The sequence below is a fragment of the Apodemus sylvaticus genome, chromosome 21 (genome assembly GCF_947179515.1).
Source record: "Apodemus sylvaticus chromosome 21, mApoSyl1.1, whole genome shotgun sequence".
NCBI classification, from domain to species: Eukaryota; Metazoa; Chordata; class Mammalia; order Rodentia; family Muridae; genus Apodemus; species Apodemus sylvaticus.
Window position 1 is genome coordinate 41,798,946 of NC_067492.1, and position 18,528 is coordinate 41,817,473.

The following is an 18,528-nucleotide window of genomic DNA, read 5'->3' on the forward strand; positions in this document are numbered from 1 at the left end:
TAGACACCTGAGGACCCAGCTATACCACTTCTGGGCATACACCCAGAAAGTGCGCCTACATGTAATAAGGACACATGCTCCACTATGTTCATAGCTGCCTTATTTATAATAGCCAGAAGCTGGAAAGATCCCAGATGTCCCTCAGCAGAGGAATGGAAACAGAAACTGTGATATATATACACAATGGAGTACTATTCAGCTATTAAAAACAATGAATTCATGAAATTCTTAGGCAAATGGATGGAACTAGAAAGTGTCATCCTGAGCGAGGTATCCCAGTCACAAAAGAAAGCACATGGTGTGCACTCACTAATAAGCAGATGCTAGTTCAAAAGCTCAAAATAAACAAGTTGCAGTTCACCCAGCACAGGAAGCTCCAGAAGAATGACTTAAGTGAGGGAGCTATGGTTCCTCTGAGAAAGGGAACAAAATGCTCACAGGAGCAACAAGGGAGGCAATGTGTGGAGCAGAGTCTGAAGTAAAGAGCACCCAGCGAGTGCCCTTCCTGGAGATTCATCCTATAAATAGTCAGCAAACCCCGACACTACGATGAGAAGTGTGTACCAAAAGGAGCATGCCATGGCTGTCTCCAGAGGGGCCCTGCCAGAGTCTCACAAATTCAGAGGCAGAAACTAGCAACCAAGCTTGGACTGAGCTTGGGGTCCCCAACAGAGGATCTGGAGGGTGTTCCAGAGGAGCTGAAGGGTTATATAGCCCCATGAGAAAAACAATGACTTCGGACACCCAGACACCCCAAGACTCCCAGGGACTAAATCATCAACCAAGGGGTACACATGGTTCCAGCCAAAAATGTGGCAGAGGAATGCCTTGTTGGGCATCAGTGGGAGGAGCGGTCTTTGGTCAGGTAAAGGCTCAATAGAGGCCACAACAAAGGGAAACAGGTGGTGGGGGGAGTTTGGGGGAGGTGGGACTGTGTTGGGTAGAGGGACATATACATGGAGGCAGGGGGAGGGAGAAGGGGGAGGGAATCGTTGGGGAGGGGGGCTTTTGGGAGGGGGAAATTGGGAAAGGTTTTACCATTGGCAATGTAAATGAAGAAGATACTCAATAAAAAAAAACCAAAAAAACAAAAAAACAACAACAAAAAACACCTTTCCTCCTCAACTTGCTTTTTGGTCAGGGTGTTTTGTCGCAGCAACAAAAACCCTGACTAAGACAACCCCTCTGCCTCCATCCTTGCTTAGACTCATCTACGTCTTTATGTTTTCTTCCTACACTTAAAGAGATGTAGTTTGAGATCAGGAGCAGTAGTACTGGCCCAGGATGGAGACAGACAAGTGCACCCCGAGTACCTTCACAGGGAAGCGTGTCACAGAAGCAAGTCCACAGTAGATGGTGTTGAGTCGCCATGTGCCTTGCCTGTCCAGGGCGGTTTCCAATACTTCCACCATGTGTTGCCAGTGGCACGTGCTGTCTCAGCCTGCTGACCTTCCAATTTTTTATGTGTCTTACATTGAAGAGGACACCATCACCATGCCCTCTTCCAGATCCCACCAGCTCTAGATGGCTCCCTTGGCAGCACTGATCCATTCAATGTCTCACCCTCTCATTTACCTCAGGGCCTTGGCTGGCTTTCTGCCTGGGTAATTCCTCATCAGTCTTGCAGTCTTCACCTCCCTACACTTGGTTCCAAGGAACATCCTCCCTCCCTCAGTCTGTTATGTGCTCTGCTATCCTTCCGTGTCCCCAGGGAAGGCATCCAGGATGTACATATGCAACTATGCGAAACCTGCCCCCACTCCGACTAGACCATGAGCTCTGTTATCCCAGCAAGATGGGGTCTGCTTTGTCTGATATGAGCATTTTTGATTGACATGAGCACTCTTGCCGACTCAGCTGTTGATCACTACATATTGGGAAAGTATATATGGACAGAGGCCTCTGGAGATAAATGTGCTACGGGGGTGGTCCAGGGAACAGCCAGCTGAATCTGAGATGGCCATCTCTGAGCATTGAGGCCCAAATTTGGGAGTCATTCTTCCTACCAAATCTTGTACCAAAAGCTCAAGTTGGGCAGCTCCTTATAACCACGGACTGATAAGTTATAAGTAAACTGTAGTTAGACAGTTGGAACATGAACAAAGCAATGCTCAGAGAAGAAGGAGGAAGGGACGGTTAGACCAGGAATCCCAGGACCAACCATATCACAATCAGATGCTGCACTTGAGGTCAGTGTTAGGGAATGTGGGGCAAATGACCTCAGCTAGGACAGCTGGTCTCTCTCCGCTAACCCCAGCACAGGACTTGGTGGGGTCATCCAGGGCTCTTACAACGTGGACCCTGCTAAGATCCCATAAGCTAACACCAAGGCCACACTGTTCCTCTCTTCTGCACCCCAAAACATCCACACCAGAGTCCTAGTTTTCAGCCTGTGCCAACTGCCTGGAAACAGACAGGGCCTGGGTAGCAGGATTCTGTGACAGCAATGGCACTGCCCATATGTGCTTCTAAAGCCAATTAGCAAAGACACTTCTCAGGCTGACACTAGGCCACATGCTGGAACTGGCTGGAGGCTATGCAAGAGCCTAGAAGTGAGAATCCTTTAGTCCCTTTACAAGCTTCTCACGAGTACTCAGCTGGGCCCTTGATCTCTGGTGAGCAGATGGGAGATTTGGTGGAAACCACGTAATTGGCACAAACAGGTATGAACAGAGGGTTCCACCTTTCACAGGCGCCGAACTGTGCTCCCGGCAAGCTGCGGAGCCTCGGGTGCAACTACAGCATGAATATCTACGGCGTTTTCGTGGTCACTCAGGAACATGAGAAAACAGGGAAGTGGAGTTGCCTGGTGCCCATGCCCAGCTGGTGCTGATGCCCTAGTCTCTGATTCTGGTTCGCATCTCATAAACACAAGGTCTTGCCACAATTTCTTCCTGGGTTTTGCTCCACGCTGGGGACCTTGCTGTTTACAATGTCCCCTGGCCCTAAGCAGGGCCACTTGGTTTCTCAGCACAGGGAGAGAGCACAGGCTGGAGGTGTGGTGCTATAGCCGAGCTCAGTGTGAATGCCGATATCCATGGAACCAGTGTCTCGGAGCAGGGACTGCACAGAGTAGCGTGCTAGTGTGCTCTGACCGGATGCTGCCAGCATTAGGATAGGCTGGCGGGAAGCTCGCCCACTGTTGGCCCAGGAGCAGCAGAGAAGCACCCACAAGTTGAGTGCTCCAGGCAACTTGGTAGACTAGCTGCAGAGATGAATGAGCACAGGCTAGCCACAAACAAGATCAGCCCTGAGAGAGAAGGAACTGCAGGATTCATGAGCTCGTGGGCCTCTGGGAAGCTGGCAGTGTCTCCAGAACTTTCTCTTATGGTTGTGTGAATTGTGAGAGGCATGGTGGCCCACGGGGAATGACTGGTCCTGGTTAATCTTGGTCAATGCCTGTTGACCACGCTTGTGAAAGATACTACTGCCCTGAAGAAGGGTCTCAGAGGCTTTGACTCTCCAGTGCTGTCCACTTCTGTGGGCTCAGAGCTGTCTGTCACTCCCTAGGACAGAGGTTCGGTGTGAGGGGAAAATGCCCCATGCACTCTGAGGCAGCCAGGCCAGGCTGAGAAGGCTTGAAGCCAGCTGATGGGCCCCAAGTCGTAGGACGTTTGTTCTCTACCTAAAGGGCCAGATGCTATCTAGTGTCTATAGACTGCTGCAAGGAGGAACTCAGTCTTGATTTTTTTTTTTTTTTGATTCTTATGGAAAGACAAAAACCAACCAACTAATCAACAAACAAACAACAACAACAACAACAAAAAACATGCTAGAAGCTTTGATTTTTAGGTGAAAACTTTAGATGTTAGACATTCATTCAAAGTTTTTGAAACCCCCAAAGGAGTCAAACATGACACACTGGACCTTTGTCGGTCTGCCCCCAGCTACTGGGGGTTAGTGTAGGAGCTGAGTGAGCAGAGAGTGGGAAAGGGAGGAGAGGCTGAGCTCTAGGAAACCTGGGCCCATGTCTGCTCCATCCAGCCGCTGCCACGTACCACATGGGCATGTGGTCTAGGGTCCACTGACATGGCCTGGCCATCGCCAGCGTGGCAGTGACAAGGTCTCCTTAGCCTCTACAGTCCTGGCCAGGCCACCCCGCAGGTTGCAGACACTGGCTACCTGGAACACATGTACTCCTCTGTGTAGTCACTCTGTGAGGGGCTTTAGTAAGAAAGGTTTTGAGTTGTTTTGGGGTTGGTTTCTGGGGACGAGTGTCAGTCTGGGTAAGTCTGCCTACTGAAGTCTCTGTTCTTCTGTCTCTAAAGATCTTTCTTACGCAATCACAATCGCATGTTCAAAAACACAAAGAACACTTGACTAAATTTTCACTGGTTCCCAAGGGTGAGGGATGTGTGTGTGTGGGGGGGGGACGGGTAACCAACCAAACAGGAAAAAAACTGAAGACAACACAATGGTGGCTTGTTTCTTTTTAAATAAACTAAATTATTGCTTTTGTTGTTTTGTTTTATTGGCTTTCTGTTGATGTTCTAGAGATTAAACCCAGGGCCTTGCATAGGCTAAGCAGAAGCATGTTTTAGAAAACAAAATAACAAAATAGCAGTGCTGTTGTTATGTCCTATTCCTAACACCCCAGTGAGAGAGAGAAAGCGGTGGTGCAGTGAGGCCACTGTCTTGCAGCAGGCAAACACCTTGTCTCTCTCTGTCTCTGTGTCTCTCTCTGTCTCTGTGTCTCTCTCTGTCTCTGTGTCTCTCTCTCACCTTCCTCCAGACCATGCTCACATTCCTGTTTACTAACTACCTACTGCACACTGAGCCCTGAAGAACCCCACTTCAGGAGGAGCCCTGTCTTCAGGGACTGCAGACAAGACACGACACTCAGGACCAGGTTCTGAGGTTCACACTGCTTGCTGCCCTCTGCTGGACTTGCTAAGGCTCCAGGAAGAGCAGCCTGGCTAGAAAAGGATGACTAGGTTCGGGGGTCAGCTTTGATGAACACACCCTGAATTTTGCTTTTGAAAATGTCGAGAGAAGAGTGATGTTAGTAACGTCGGCCATCAGAACTCTGGTGAAGGCTAGCGTCTCCCGGTTAGTGCTATGGGCCTCTAAGGTCTTTGACTTTCTCTGCTCCTGTCTCTGAGAACTAAGCCCCAAATGGTGTCCCCATCTACCTTTCTTCCTGTGGAGAGGGGTCTGTTCAAACCTGATTCCCAAAGCAGGCTCTCACCGTGAGTGACATAGCAGTCATAAGCTTAGAAACAAAGCGGTGGTCACACTGAGTTCTGTGCTGCCGAACTGACATTGGGCCCGGGTCCCAGGGCCGAGTGCAGAAATCAGGAAGAGGGGTTTTTAAGACTGCACACATATCTTATTAATGCCAGATCTCATCTCGAGTGACAAAGGGCAAAGACTGTCCATGCCAATGTCACATGGACAAACTGGGGGCCACTGGGTCTCAGTTAGCCCAGTTCTCTGTAATGTCTACGGTTTTGTGATGATGGAGTGGGTGGCCTATTCAGAGCCAATGGCAGCACAGCTAAGAGAGAAGCTTGGCCTATACACATGGAGGTGCTAAGCCCTCGGGTCCTCTGCTGTAGTTATACATAGGCCCTGGTTTTGATTTCTGTGGCGTTTTGGGGGTCTCTGATGGAGCAGGGTCAGGGGGGTCTGTTGTTCTCCTCCCACATCAGCACACACACTCCTTGGGCACAGGCTCCTGGGGTTTTCGGACTGACCTGTGGGCCTGATACCCCACCAACTCCAGGGGTGGGAGCTTGATGAAACCACTGTCCCTGTACCCCAACCCTAAGCCACCTATCCTCTTGTACTGGCTGGGTTTGTGTGTCAACTTGACACAGGCTGGAGTTATCACAGAGAAAGGAGCTTCAGTTGGGGAAGTGCCTCCATGAGATCCAGCTGTGTGGCATTTTCTCAATTAGTGATCAAGGGGGAGGGCCCCTGGTGGGTGGTGCCATCCCTGGGCTGGTAGTCTTGGGTTCTATAAGAGAGCAGGCTGAGCAAGCCAGGGGAAACAAGCCAGTAAGGAACATCTCTCCATGGCCTCTGCATCAGCTCCTGCTTCCTGACTTGCTTGAGTTCCAGTCCTGACTTGCTTTTGTGATGAACAGCAATGCAGAAGTGTAAGGCGAATAAACCCTTTCCTCCCCAACTTGCTTCTTGGTCATGATGTTTGTGCAGGAATAGAAACCCTGACTAAGACACCCCCTAACCCAGGGGGCACCTACGAGTCTATATTTACATGCTTCTCCAGTCCTAGAATTCAGGTATTCCTCTCAAAGGGCCTTCTGACGTCACCTAGGGGATGATGCAAGGCTCTAGAGTATGATCTTGCCCACATAGGATGCATCTTGGATCCTGAGTTTTTAATGTTCAGGCTATGTCCCAGACCCCCAAATCAGCATCATAAAAGGTGGGACCAAGAGCCTGGCCTGTGAAACCTCTTCTAGGTGATTCTGAACGAAGCTTCCACACGACAGGCTGGCCTGTGCCCAGTCACATCAGCAGGAACGCAGGCCTGTGTGAGTGACACATAACTACCAGGCTGATGGACTGCATGTAGCAGCAGGATTACTTCTCTTGCTTGGAAGGCCAGGGGAGAGCAAACTGCCCGCCGGGCCGGCTGGACAAGCTAAACTGCCGCTTCCTCCTTGGAAGCAGATGCCAGGCATTGGAGGCCCTTCAAAGGAAAGGGTTAGTCAGGAAAAAGTATTCTAGAGCACCAGCTCCTAAGAAGGACTGGCTTCAAGGTTCTGCTGGCTCAGAGTTAAGCCAGAGCCTCAAATGAAGGGGGCATTTGGGAGAGGGAGACCGTTTAACGATGATGAGGGTGGCCTTCGTCTGCTTCTGGTACCAAGAAAGCAGGTAGCTGATCCGGCTCTACTGTCTCTGTAGGTACAGCCCTGCCAGAGTAGAAAGGGTAGGAAGTCGAGGGCAGTCACAGAAGATAGGCTGCAAGAGAGCCTGGGCTCAGGGCAAGTTAGCCTTGGAGAATCCGAGATGTGCCAGTCGTGAGGCTGGCAGCCCTGACTTTCACACGGAACTGAGGTTCTGGGTGGCGTCCACAGCTGAGCATGAAAGGCAGGTCAGGAGTGGTGGGGACTGTCATTAGTATGACTTTGGACCGGGCAGCCCACTTCTCAAGTCTAGCTGCTGATCCTCAGGCCCAATAGCAACCTGAGAGGTGCCTGCCTTCAAGGGGAAAAGGAGAGAGACAAACAGGTCCTGGCTATCCCCTTGGCCAAAATGTCTAATTAGCATGGCTGGGTGTGTGGTGCTCCCCAGGCAGGGGAGGCGAGAGCACAGTGGTTATCCATCCTCCACCAAGCAGCTAGTGCTGTGCACATGTGTGCCTAAAGCCGCAAGACCACGATGCCTTACATCCAAAAAACCACTAACACTGCTCCAGGCCCCAGGAAGGCTGGGTGCGCGGAGCCCAGGAACTGGGTCACATCTACACACAGGATCCAACCTTGTTTCTTTTAGCTTCCCCCCCACCCCCACCTCTCTTTCTTCCTCACACTCCTTCTAATTATTTGCTATACCTGCTTTTACGAGGTCACTCACAATAGCTTCAAAACGGAAGCCACACTTGCTCTTGAAGGCGGCCAGTTTTGTGCTGACACCTTCTCCTGCTTTCTGTCTTGTGAGTAGCCGACAGCAAGGCAAGGCGCGTACAGGGACCCTCTGTGCCGTGTGTCACAGCAAACGATGAGAGACGAGACACAGGCTTGCCAGGAGATGACAGCGTCTCCACGCAAGAGTGGGCTGAGCAGCTGTTAGGGGGACAGAGTTCAGTGGCTGGGGAGGGGGGGGGGTCCCCAAGTGCCCCGGGCTGCAGAGAATGAGCCCAAGAATGAACACTATGCTGCTTCTTGGGTAAAAATAAAAGAGCAGGGTGGGGAGGGGCTTGAGCATATCTGCAGGGTTCTCCCTCTTAAAAATAGATCAGAAAGAAATAGTGCAAAATGTCAGCATTTGAAACTTCTGGGTGGGTAAGTTCAAGGTTGCTGTTACACAATTGTTTCACACTGTGTTGGAAAAGAAGTATTTTAGATTACAACATTTAAATGGAAGGAATTCTATAAAATGCTTTTATTCTGGTAACGAAGATGGCTAACATCTGGAAAGTACCCACAAGGGAGAAACCAAGGCACAGCACTTCACTTGCAGTGCGTGCTATGAGGAAGGGGAGTCAGGCCTCGAGCGCCCACAGCCAGGCACCAGTTGGTGTTACAACCACCACACTGCACTCCTGGTCCTGGAGGCCACAGGGACCAGGATGTTGGGCTGGATCTCTGGAGACTGAGCACGTGAGACAGAGCCTGCTGACTTACCTTTGACTCTAAGCCTCTAGGCGCTACCTTGATCTCTTACAGGTGAACGCGGTACTATTTTTATAAGTGACTTTTAAGAGTTAGCAAGAAGTTAACAAAATCCTGCAGCAGCAGGGGACCTCCTTTCCCAGTTAGAGGATCTGTGTTCTAAAACCAGTGGCTTCCAGTCCCTAGGCAGCTGCCCGTGGCAATTTTGGCCCTGAAGGCCATTGGTTTTGTGTTTGCTGGTCCCCCTGTCCCTGTCCTCATCATGGTGACCTTGCCTCCTGTAGCAGGTGGGCACACACTAGATGACCAGTGTAATTGGTCCAGGGGTGACTACCTTCCCCAAGCCCAGTCAAGCCCAATTCCCCCATCAGGTTTTGTCTCCCAGAAATTCTTTCCTCTTGGTCTTGGACCCAGAATGTCAGTTGCTCTGGCCTGCTGACACAGAGTGACTCAGGGACAGAAACTGTTTCATTCATACTGGATCCTGTCATCTCAAACCAAGCTCCCACGATGCCTTGCCCATTTGGTGTGGTCGCAGTCCCGTGGGAGGTGGCAGTGTCTCCTGACTTGGATTCTAGCCAAACAGAGACTCACAGCTTCCCATGAGGAAGACTCGGGGCTCATATCCCACCATGTTAGGGATCCTGAAGGCGAAGGCCCAGCACTGCCACCTACCATGTGTGTCAAGTAGGTTCTTGACCCCTCTGAGCCACAGACACGTTCCCGGGACTTCTACTTCCTGCTTCCTCATGGAGATGTCCTGAGGATGGCACCAACCAGACCCAGGCACACCGGCAGTCGGGGAAACTAACACCATGAAGACAACGAATGCTCACTACCTTCAGAAGCACATGCTCATCAACCGTGCTAAACTCAGGAGACAGGCAGCCACATTTCCTTCTGGGGTCAGACTCTTTCTGGATCCTCAAGAATAAAAGCCCAACCCCTCTCAAGGCCTTCATCGGATGCTACTAGAGAAGGATATGAAACAGGCAAGGGAGGGAATGGGGCATTCACTCCCTCTGGATAAATTCATCAATTCATTCATTCATTCATTCATTCACTCACTCACACAGCCTGCTATGTTCTCTGAATTAATGTCATGACTCCTGGGTGCCTCTCGATCCTTCCCTTCATGTATAGAGGTGCAGTGGTCTCAGTGCTGGGCTGGGTTTCGCTGCCCCTCAGCCTTTGCTTCAGTGTTGGCAGTCATCCTTGCTGAGCAATCCTCAAATTACTCAACCTGGGAGTGTAATCTGATTTTTGTCTGGGCCCCAACTACGTGACAGTGAACCTTTTCTGGTCCCCTGGACTCTTGTCAGATAAAACCCTATTCTGCCAAGGATGCTGCCCAGTGTCTCAGCTGCCACCGCCATTCCATCCTAAGCCTCTATACCCAAGCAGGTTTCTCCAAAACTGCAGACTTCAGACCCAGGGAAGTGAGACGGAGATGGCTGCTTTCGTGTGATGGACAGACAGCCTGTAAAGGAAACACACGGGGTACGTCTAGGTTGCAGGAGCTTCCACAGAGCAGTGCAGTGATTTCTGCATACCAGCAAAGATACCTGAGAGTGTATTTATAGAAAGATAAAGAGACACGGATAGGCAGCATCTACCTAGAGCTACAAAGACTGCTGGAGAGCCTCGAGCTATCTGGTGATGGCGGACTCAGGTTTCACACCCTCCGTCACACAATGGTGCCATCTTGGGAAACCCACGCCTCTTTATGTGACTGCTTCTCTCTGTAGTAGTTTCCAAACTGAGAAGGCTGGCTACAAGGACAATCCTTAAACACAGGTGCATCCTTCAAAAGCCAAGGGGGGCACAGGAAGAGGAGGTGCTTCCACACTGTGCATGGTCAAGGAAAGGAGAAAGCATGGGGCTGGCTTGGGACAAGGACTAGTTCCTTTGGAAAGGGGAGGCAATAACTCTGGGAAACACAGCTAGGGTGTCTAGGTTGAGGCATGAGAACACAAGGGGAGCGAGGGCGCAATGGCAGTCCACCGAAATCTCCTGTAGCATGTTACAATCAATTAAGGGCGAAGTTGAACCAGAATAACACTGAGAGGTAGCAGCTGTTGTCCTCTGGAGCTCTTGAGGGTCTCGAAGCTGGGCCAGGCAAGGGTGCTCTCCTGGAAGAGCCGAAGTGGGGGGTTGGGCTCCTGTGGGTTGGGAAGATCTGTGTGGACCCTGCAGCTGGGGTGTCCCAAGGACCCTTCCAAACCCAGAGTCACTTCTTGGGTGAGTTACACGATCCCCACGACGTATAAATAAAAGTTTACTTCCGTGTTTCCACATGTCTTCTACATGAAGGCTGGCTAAATATTAGTGGAGTAACAATAATTATTAATAACAATAATTGCCATAATAACAATAATTAATAGAATAATAATGCCTTAGGGTGTAGGGTGGGTCCTTCCTGTGGCAGCCCGGGGAGGCCTAGGGCTGATAGAAGTGGTGGTAATGGTGGTGATGTTCGTGGTGGTGGTGGTGCTCATGTCTCTGCACGGCCTGCCCAGCCGGGCTCTCATACACCACCACAGCAGGCAGCTCCCTCCCCTGCTCCCGCCCCATGGCGGTGGCGCCTCCTGCGGCCAGTGGGGCCTGCAGGCCCCGGCAGCTTGCCTGGCTCTCCTTGGCTCGATGCTTCTGCTTTCTGTGCCCCAGGGGTGCCAGGGTGGGGAGGAGGGCTGGGCCGGAGGCCAAGTGGGCAGAGGGGGCCACGACGTGGGTGGTGGGCACCAGTGGGGGCTTGCTTCTTGCACCTCTGGCCCCGTGGCCCATACCCATGTTCTTGCCCTGGGCCTTGGGGGACCTCACAAAGTGCTTGCTCCCATCCTGAGTGGCCCGGAGCCGTGGCTGGAGCTCTGACGCCTTGGCAAAGGGGGTGTCAAGGAGGTGGAAGGAGCCCGGGTCCACACCTTGGGGCCTCCGGTGTGGGATGTGGGCGGCTTCTGGCTCGTGGGAGCGAGAGCGAGTGGGGTTGGAGATTCGAGGGGGCAGCTCTGACTTCTGGGCCACCGAAGGGGAGCCTAGGAACCAATCCAACAGACACTTCATGAGCACCCGCTGTGTGTACTGGGCTACCCTGGGCTACCTCTCTGTCTGAGCTAGCAGCCCTCTAATGCCCTCTGCAGCCCTGCAAGGAGAAAAACACTCCCATCTGCTGAGAGGAGAAGAAGGAGAGGTAGGGAAGGAACTAAAAGAGGTGGGTGGAGCATTTTAAGAGAATAAAGGGAAATGCGGGGCGAACTCAGAGAGAGCTTGGCATGAAGAGGAAGGGCTGGAAGAGGGTGGGGGGAATGGGGGGCACAGAGGCTGGCAGAGCAGCACAGTCCTGGACCAAGCAGCCACCAGGGCTGCGGGTGCCGTGGGACCAGGTTTGGCGGCTTAAGCGGGGCTACTCTGCTGGCTTCTCTAGTCTCTCTTGCTCTTGGACTTTGCCTAGCTTTGTGCAAGTATTACTTTGATTCTGAAAATGTCTTTAGTCTTTAGTTAGAGGTTAGCTCCTCTGAGAAGAGCCCCTGACCTGTCCAGTACAAAGCTACCTATGTCCCCAGTCCTCGGGGTCAGTGGCCAACACCCAGCATTGTGCGTCCAGGCTCTCCCCGACAGTGCATCCTCTTACCGGGTCCAAACTGAGACGTGTAGTTCTCTATCCCCGCCAGGTCTAGGTAGTGGTTTCTCCTCTCGATATTCTCATCCACACAATGGTGGTAGCAGTCTGGCTGCTCCAGGTGGCTGTCACCCTGGAACCTATGACAACAAGGAGAGGATGTAGGAAGGCATCTACTGGGAAGCCATCGGGCTGAACGAGCAGCTTATTACCGTTCCTCTGTGACTTGGGAGGAAGGGTCTGAGGCAGAAACCTCTCGGTCTGTGCCTTCATTTCCCCAACGCCCACCGCAATCTGCCTCGCCACCACAAGGTCTGTTCAATGCACCCCAGCCGCACCCATCTCCTGCCCACCCAGCAGTGCCCTAGCATGGTCTGTCTTAGCCATATTCGCATGAAGGACTAGTCACTCTCCAGCCGTGCCTTCCTTGGCACAGATGTTGAAGATCTCCACACTTGCCTGCTGCCCTGGTGCTGTTGTTAGGTGCTTGTCTTTAGACAGCCCTCTAGCCCTCTGTTTATGCAGAAGTCACCACAGGACAGATCACTGCAGATTTATAAGCCCTTACAATTCTGAGAGCAAGAAGCCTGCAAATGAAGATACGGCCAGGCCATCCTAAGAGATAGGAGGCTTGGGATTTTGTCCCTCTGTCGTGAAGGTCTATGCACACACTCCGCAATAGAAATCTCAGTGTGTGAGACCCCAAGGTGCTACCCTAACCTCATCTATGGTGGATAATACATCAGGAACACCCAATACATGCTGAACCCAAACCACATGGAGAAAAATCTAAAGAATTTTTATATAGAATACAGTGATGAGCTATTTCCAGGATTTTGTTTTATTCCTGTGTTTTGTTTGTAAATTTAGAGTCTGATTTGTAAACCTGTGCTTTCTGAAATAAATCCACGGCCCCTGCGGAGGGCCCAGGATGGAACCCTACTACTCAGAGTCCTTCAGATGTACATATCCAGCTGGCGCTCCATACATGTTCACGGGCACGAGGCGTGTCATACCTGAGAGGGACTCGCTGCTTCTTCTCCCAGCCACGCAGCTCCTCAGCAGGTTTGGTGTCTGCTCGGGGCCTTGTGCTCTGCAGATCTGAGTCCCAGAAGCCCAGGAGAGACTCGTTAGTACCTACTCCAGCTCTGCCAGGGCTTCCTGGCATTGTGTCCTCAAAAACCACTCAAGGTAGCTCACTACAGCTCTGCAGCAGGGTTGCCCAGCGAAGACCAAACTAGCTGCCTGCCCCACTCACCTCTCCAGATTCATAAGCTGCCCACCAAAGCCTGGCCTGCATCCTCTCCACTACGTGTTCACGTAGCGTCTTACTGAGCCCAGTCTTAACTCCATGCCTTTGCTTATGCTGGGAATTCCATCTGTGAGCTGCTCCCTTCCCCCACCCCAGAGGCCCATTCCTTCAAGGGCCTGCTGAAGCCCTTCAGTACACCGAGCAACTGTCTGTGGTAGCTGGGTCTCTTCCCTGCTCCCGGGCTGACTTGGGTCCTCCCTGTCTTTTCCATAGTGGGCACCGCTCTGTCCCTCTCACCGGCATGGTTGAAAAGGACACTCCTCTTGCTCTGGCTTCCGTCAGGGGCCACGGTGAGCTTCACTCGCAGGGTCTTGCTTGATGTGGGGGAATGGTTCACAGAGGAGTCCACCACCTCATAGATGGTGTGCAGCAAACTGGTAATGTCCTGTTTGGGAGGAAGCAGACACTCCGTAGATTTAGTCACAGTGCCCTGCCACCAGCAACCCAAGAGCTGGTGATCGCTGCTGCTGCCGTGCTGAAGGCCCCGGCTCCTTCTGGAGGCAAGATGGTGGGCATGGGGAAAAAGCCCCAGGAAGAAGGAATGAAGAACATGGGGCAAAGAAGGTAAACTCACGAATTCAGGGTGGCTTGTAAAGCCCTGGGCCCTTAACGGGGGCCAGGGAACCTCCCTGGATAGCCTCACCCAGGTAGGGGAAGAGCTCTCAACCCTCCTAGGTGAGAGGATCCCAGAGATGCTACATCCCTGTGCTCTTAGAGGGAGAAACAGAAATGTGACAATGTCTTTACACTTGACTGGACTATGTCCCTGCCTGTTCCTCTACAGGGACACCATAGCAGGAGAGAGAGAGGTGCTGATGGTGATGGAGGAGCGGCGTGTGGGAACAGGTGCTGCTGTCCTGTGACTCCTGGAGCTCACTTGGTCTCTCCCTGTGAGGAGGCAGCTGTCCACAGACTGGGAAGGGAGCTCTCACCAGAACCATGCAGGCTGATACCTCAGCCCTAAACGCCAGACTCCAGGACGTGAGGAGGTCACTTTCTATTGGTGAAGCCACTCCACCTTGGTAGTGTGACATAAGTGTCACTGAAGACAAACTGGTCTGTGAGAAACCTGACCGAGTGTTTCTTCTGGGCCTGTTACCTATTATATTGGAATGGGAACTCCAGCAGTGTTCTGTGAGAAGCCTCAGACACTTCTGACTGGGTTTGGGGTAAAAGCACCCCTTACTAGGACTTCTGTGCTCTGGGTATCTATCTGTGGTCAGCTGTCTGAGGGGCAGCCATTTTTTTTAAAAAGCACTGTATCCCTTGGCACACTTGCAGTTATCTTGGCCAGCAATTCTTCATGAATTTTGACATACTGGGCCCCTCCTCAGCTGAGGCAGAGGTGACCCCAGTTATGCCATAGCCAGGCAGATGTGTGATGGATAAAAGGCATGCAGGGTCTCTGGCAGGGAGGATAGGTGTACTCAGGAAACATGGTGGGCATTTCACTAGGCTGACTCTACAGAACGAGGCCACTCAGAGCACCTAGAAAAGCAGAGTCTTCCACCAACTATTCCAACTCATCGATGTTGACAACTAACTTAGGTTTTAGCAAAAGCCTCTGAAAGACCAGATGGGAAGATGTGGAGACAGATGTGGAGAGCAGCAGTTTGAGACCCAGCCTCCAGCTGTTCACCCTGCTCACTCAGCTGCCTCAGTCCCTCCAGGGGAGAGCAACAGGACTCCTTTTCTCTCCATCCTTCCCAGGACTCCCTGCAGAGCCATGTCACCCATTCTAAGAACTGCACCTTCTTCAGGAGATGACGGTGACATCATCGTGATGGAGGTGACAGACAAGGAAATTGAAGGCCACTGCCAACATTCTTCAAGTGTTGTATGGCGCAGAGGCTGAAGAGGCAACTTTGCCACCATCTTAAAAACCAGGGTCTGTCACACAGAAGTGGGGACTGCTACAGTTTGCTTCTAAATGGATGGAATGGAGATGTACTCTTGGGGTAGCATATTGGGAGCTGGTGGAGCTTTTAGGGAATAAGCTTCTAAAGGCCCTTGTGGTGGGCCTTTGGGTCACTGGCGGCATGTTCCCCAAGGGGACCGTGGGACCTGGTCTTCTCTTCTTTCCGCCCTGTTTCCAGGCCCTGAGGTGACCGCTTTTGCTTTGTGACACACACTGGCCAGATTATGCTGTCTTGCTATTGGCCCAAGCCACAGAACCCACTGACCGTGAGCCAGGCCAAGCCTGTTCTCTCTGTTAATTGAGTAGCTCAGCATTTGCTACAGGGACAGAAAGCTGACTGGCCTAGGGGACCATGACTGCTTCCTGTGTGATGGAGAGCCCAGGTCCACAAGTTCAGAACTGGAGGATTAGCCCAGACATGGGCTCCAGGCAGCAGAGGCAGTCAGGAAGGAACCTGCTTGCCTGCGCACACCAAAGCACTGTGCTCACACTACGAAGAAGAGAGGGCAAAGTGGGAACAGCAGGTTTAAAAAGGCATCTGTGGCTAGAGATGAGGCAATCCGCCCGGCGGGGGGATCCTTGACTCAACCAGCTCTTCAGAAAGACAACTCAATGCAAGGTTCACTTCAGGCCGCGGGCCCACCTCCCACGGACAGCCTGCCTTCCCTTGGCTCCTTCCTCTCATCACCAAGGACACAAGTGGCAAAACAGACCTGAACATCTGCCCATGTCTTCCTGCAAAGCCTCTGCAGTAGGGGACACACCCAGGAGGCCCCTAAGCATCTCTAAACTGGGAAGAAAGGAAGAGGGCAGCCACCAAGGGCTGGCCATCTTTACTGTGGCACGTGTGACCAAGATGCCGCAGATGGTCCCCTATGTCCTGTGACATTCAGGCTGGCTGGCCAGGAAGCCAGGGAGATTGGCTCTGGAGCGTGTATGGAAATTCTGAATGGGGGGGAATCCTGAGAGGGAGGATTAGAGCTGACAGTGGCACGAAGAGTCTGTGCAGTAAGAAGAGACGGGCGAGGGGACACCCACGTGAAAGGCCTGGTCCTGCACGCACTGAGCCTCTGGATTCAGCCTCCCGGGACGGACGTCCAGAGATGCATGAGCCGTTGCTACCTACGATTCCACAACAGGCTCTCCCTCCCGCCTTATTCTCATGTCCCCCAAGTGACAGCCTGGGACAGAGGCATGCTTTGTAACCCAGATCTCCCTCCAAGGACTGAAAGGTGACTTCCTATATATGCTGTGGAAAAGCAAATACTTGTCCCAACCAGGATGGGATAAGGAGATACAGAGGCCTTGCACTAATGCCTCTGACGTTGCTGGCAGGCCCACATGTTGGGCCACAAGAGGACACAGAGCCCACCCACCTGTCCTGCTCTCTCCACACATCTCCACACAGGTGCCAAACTCCATTTCTAACAGGCCTCCTCACGTCATAATGCAGGCCTCCTGGAGAGGCAGAGAGAAGCAGCTGAGCCTGGCCTACCTAGGCTTTCCTGGTACCTGGATGGAATCTGGGTTTCTTGCACGGCCTTAAAGACCCACTATATCTATTCTGCAAAGGAGCCACGGGCCAGCCTCCTTCAGTGACTAACTAGGGGTCAGCTGCGCAGGCACCCTCCCCAGGGCAGTGTGTTGCCCGGCTTAGGTCAGCTTAGCACAGGCTGTCCCTCTGAGAAGCTGCTTCCTCGTGCTCCCTTCTGTCCCATTGGTTGTTTTCTGCCTCATCAGTTGTCAGAGCAACACATGGAGAACTGACCCCCTCCTTCCTGCTGAATGCTCAGCCTGGTGCACAGTTGGTGCTCAATTTGCAGAGGCAGGGACTTGGAGAGGGTGGGAGGATCTCGGGAGGGGTTGTAGGAGGACTCTGAACGGGGAGAGGGGCCTGGGCCCAGTCACTGCAGTCACCGCCTGCTCTGTAGAGCCTCACAGAGGCAGTCAAGGGTGGCTGCTATTGCTCAGAGACCACAGGGAAGGAAGGAGAGAAAGGCTGTTGGAACCTGGGGCTCCTCTCTGGGAAGGCCTTGGACTTTACCACTGTCTCCCACCTCTCCCCAGAGGGGTACCCCGAGTCCTAGATTATGTGAGATGCCAGGATACTCCCAACAACCTTTCACAAGTCCTTCCCTAGCCCCACCCCCACCAGGCAGGATGAAGGGACAGCAGACTCAGGTTAAGTCCAAGCCTTGTGCCTGAGGGCTGCCACCTAGCAGGAAGCAGGCTTACCTCACGGGTGACTTTGCCATTGTTGTCGAAGTCATACAGAGTGAAAGTCCACTCTTGCCGGCTGTCCTCCTCCACAGAAACATCACATTGCAGCTCCTGGACAGAGACATGTGGTTTGTTTAACTATCAACCAGAGCAGCACTGTGGGCCCTGGGGTAAAGCCATGGGCACCGCTGGCTATCCCTGACCCTGGCAAAGGGAGAAGGACAGTGACTAAGACATGACCAGCCGGGGAATGAGGCCAGAGCCTGGGCAAGGTAGCCATGTCCCAGGGCACCAGTAAGCTCTAGTGTTCAAAGACAAAGGAGACGCATGGATTCAGACAGGAGTCTGGCCTCACAAGGCAGGCTTCAACGGAGAAAGAGAAGCTTTTGGAAGGCAACAGGGGACCAATGACTTGAGATGCAAGGCAAGATCTGAGGACAGGCAACTGAACTGGGCAGCAATAGGCTGGACATGAAGAGGTGAAACTCCAGTCTGCCTAGACTCCTCCTGGGATATGTTTCTGATGCTGCATCTTCCTTTCATAGAAGTGACAGAAAACAATCAGATCTATCCTTTATCCAATAAAGTCATCAGAATAGTTAAGTCCTTTGCCACATGGCTCTTCGTCAGCTCAGAGTTCCCAGGTCCCCTGAAGTTATGGGGACAGTCCTCATACTCCCACCTCAAGTGTCCTGCTTATCTGCCAAGGGCAGCGCTACAGGGTCAGGCATCAAAGACCCAGAGGTGACCTAGACAATGGAATGATACCCATACCCTGACTCAGAGCGTGGAGACAGGCCTCTGCACCGTGAGGGAGAATAGCTGCTGACTGGAGTGGTCCTGTTTGCAGCTGCTGCAGCCTGAAGCTGGTTTCCTCTCATTCTCAAGTACACCATGCTGAGTTCAAAGCCAGCCTTCCCCCCTCTATGACATGTTAATCTGACACCTGCCAAGTGCCCACCCCTCCTGAGAAGTATTTGATGTGATACGACACATCACTCACACACACACACACACACACACACACACACACACACACCTGCACGTAAGCATCGCACACTGCATTGGCTAGCTATGCCATTTGTCCGTCCTTGACCACACTGCTCGAAGCGCAAGGGAAGGGAGCAGGAAACACACTCATTTTACTGCTGCTTGCCTG

At 52.3% G+C, this 18,528-nt stretch overlaps 1 protein-coding gene across 2 annotated transcripts in view; it reads right to left on the bottom strand.

The window, feature by feature from the left end:
- Positions 1-8,058: 8,058 nt before the first annotated feature.
- Positions 8,059-18,528, bottom strand: part of Nkd1 (NKD inhibitor of WNT signaling pathway 1) — a 73,157-nt gene continuing 62,687 nt past the window's right edge. For both annotated transcript variants that reach the window (XM_052166882.1, XM_052166883.1), the window contains 5 exons: positions 17,385-17,480; positions 13,469-13,616; positions 12,936-13,020; positions 11,932-12,059; positions 8,059-11,335 (listed from right to left, as the gene is read on the bottom strand). In XM_052166882.1, the coding sequence (XP_052022842.1) occupies positions 10,743-11,335; positions 11,932-12,059; positions 12,936-13,020; positions 13,469-13,616; positions 17,385-17,480 (1,050 nt within the window). In that variant the 3' untranslated portion in view covers positions 8,059-10,742. The remainder of the gene's footprint in view (positions 11,336-11,931; positions 12,060-12,935; positions 13,021-13,468; positions 13,617-17,384; positions 17,481-18,528) is intronic.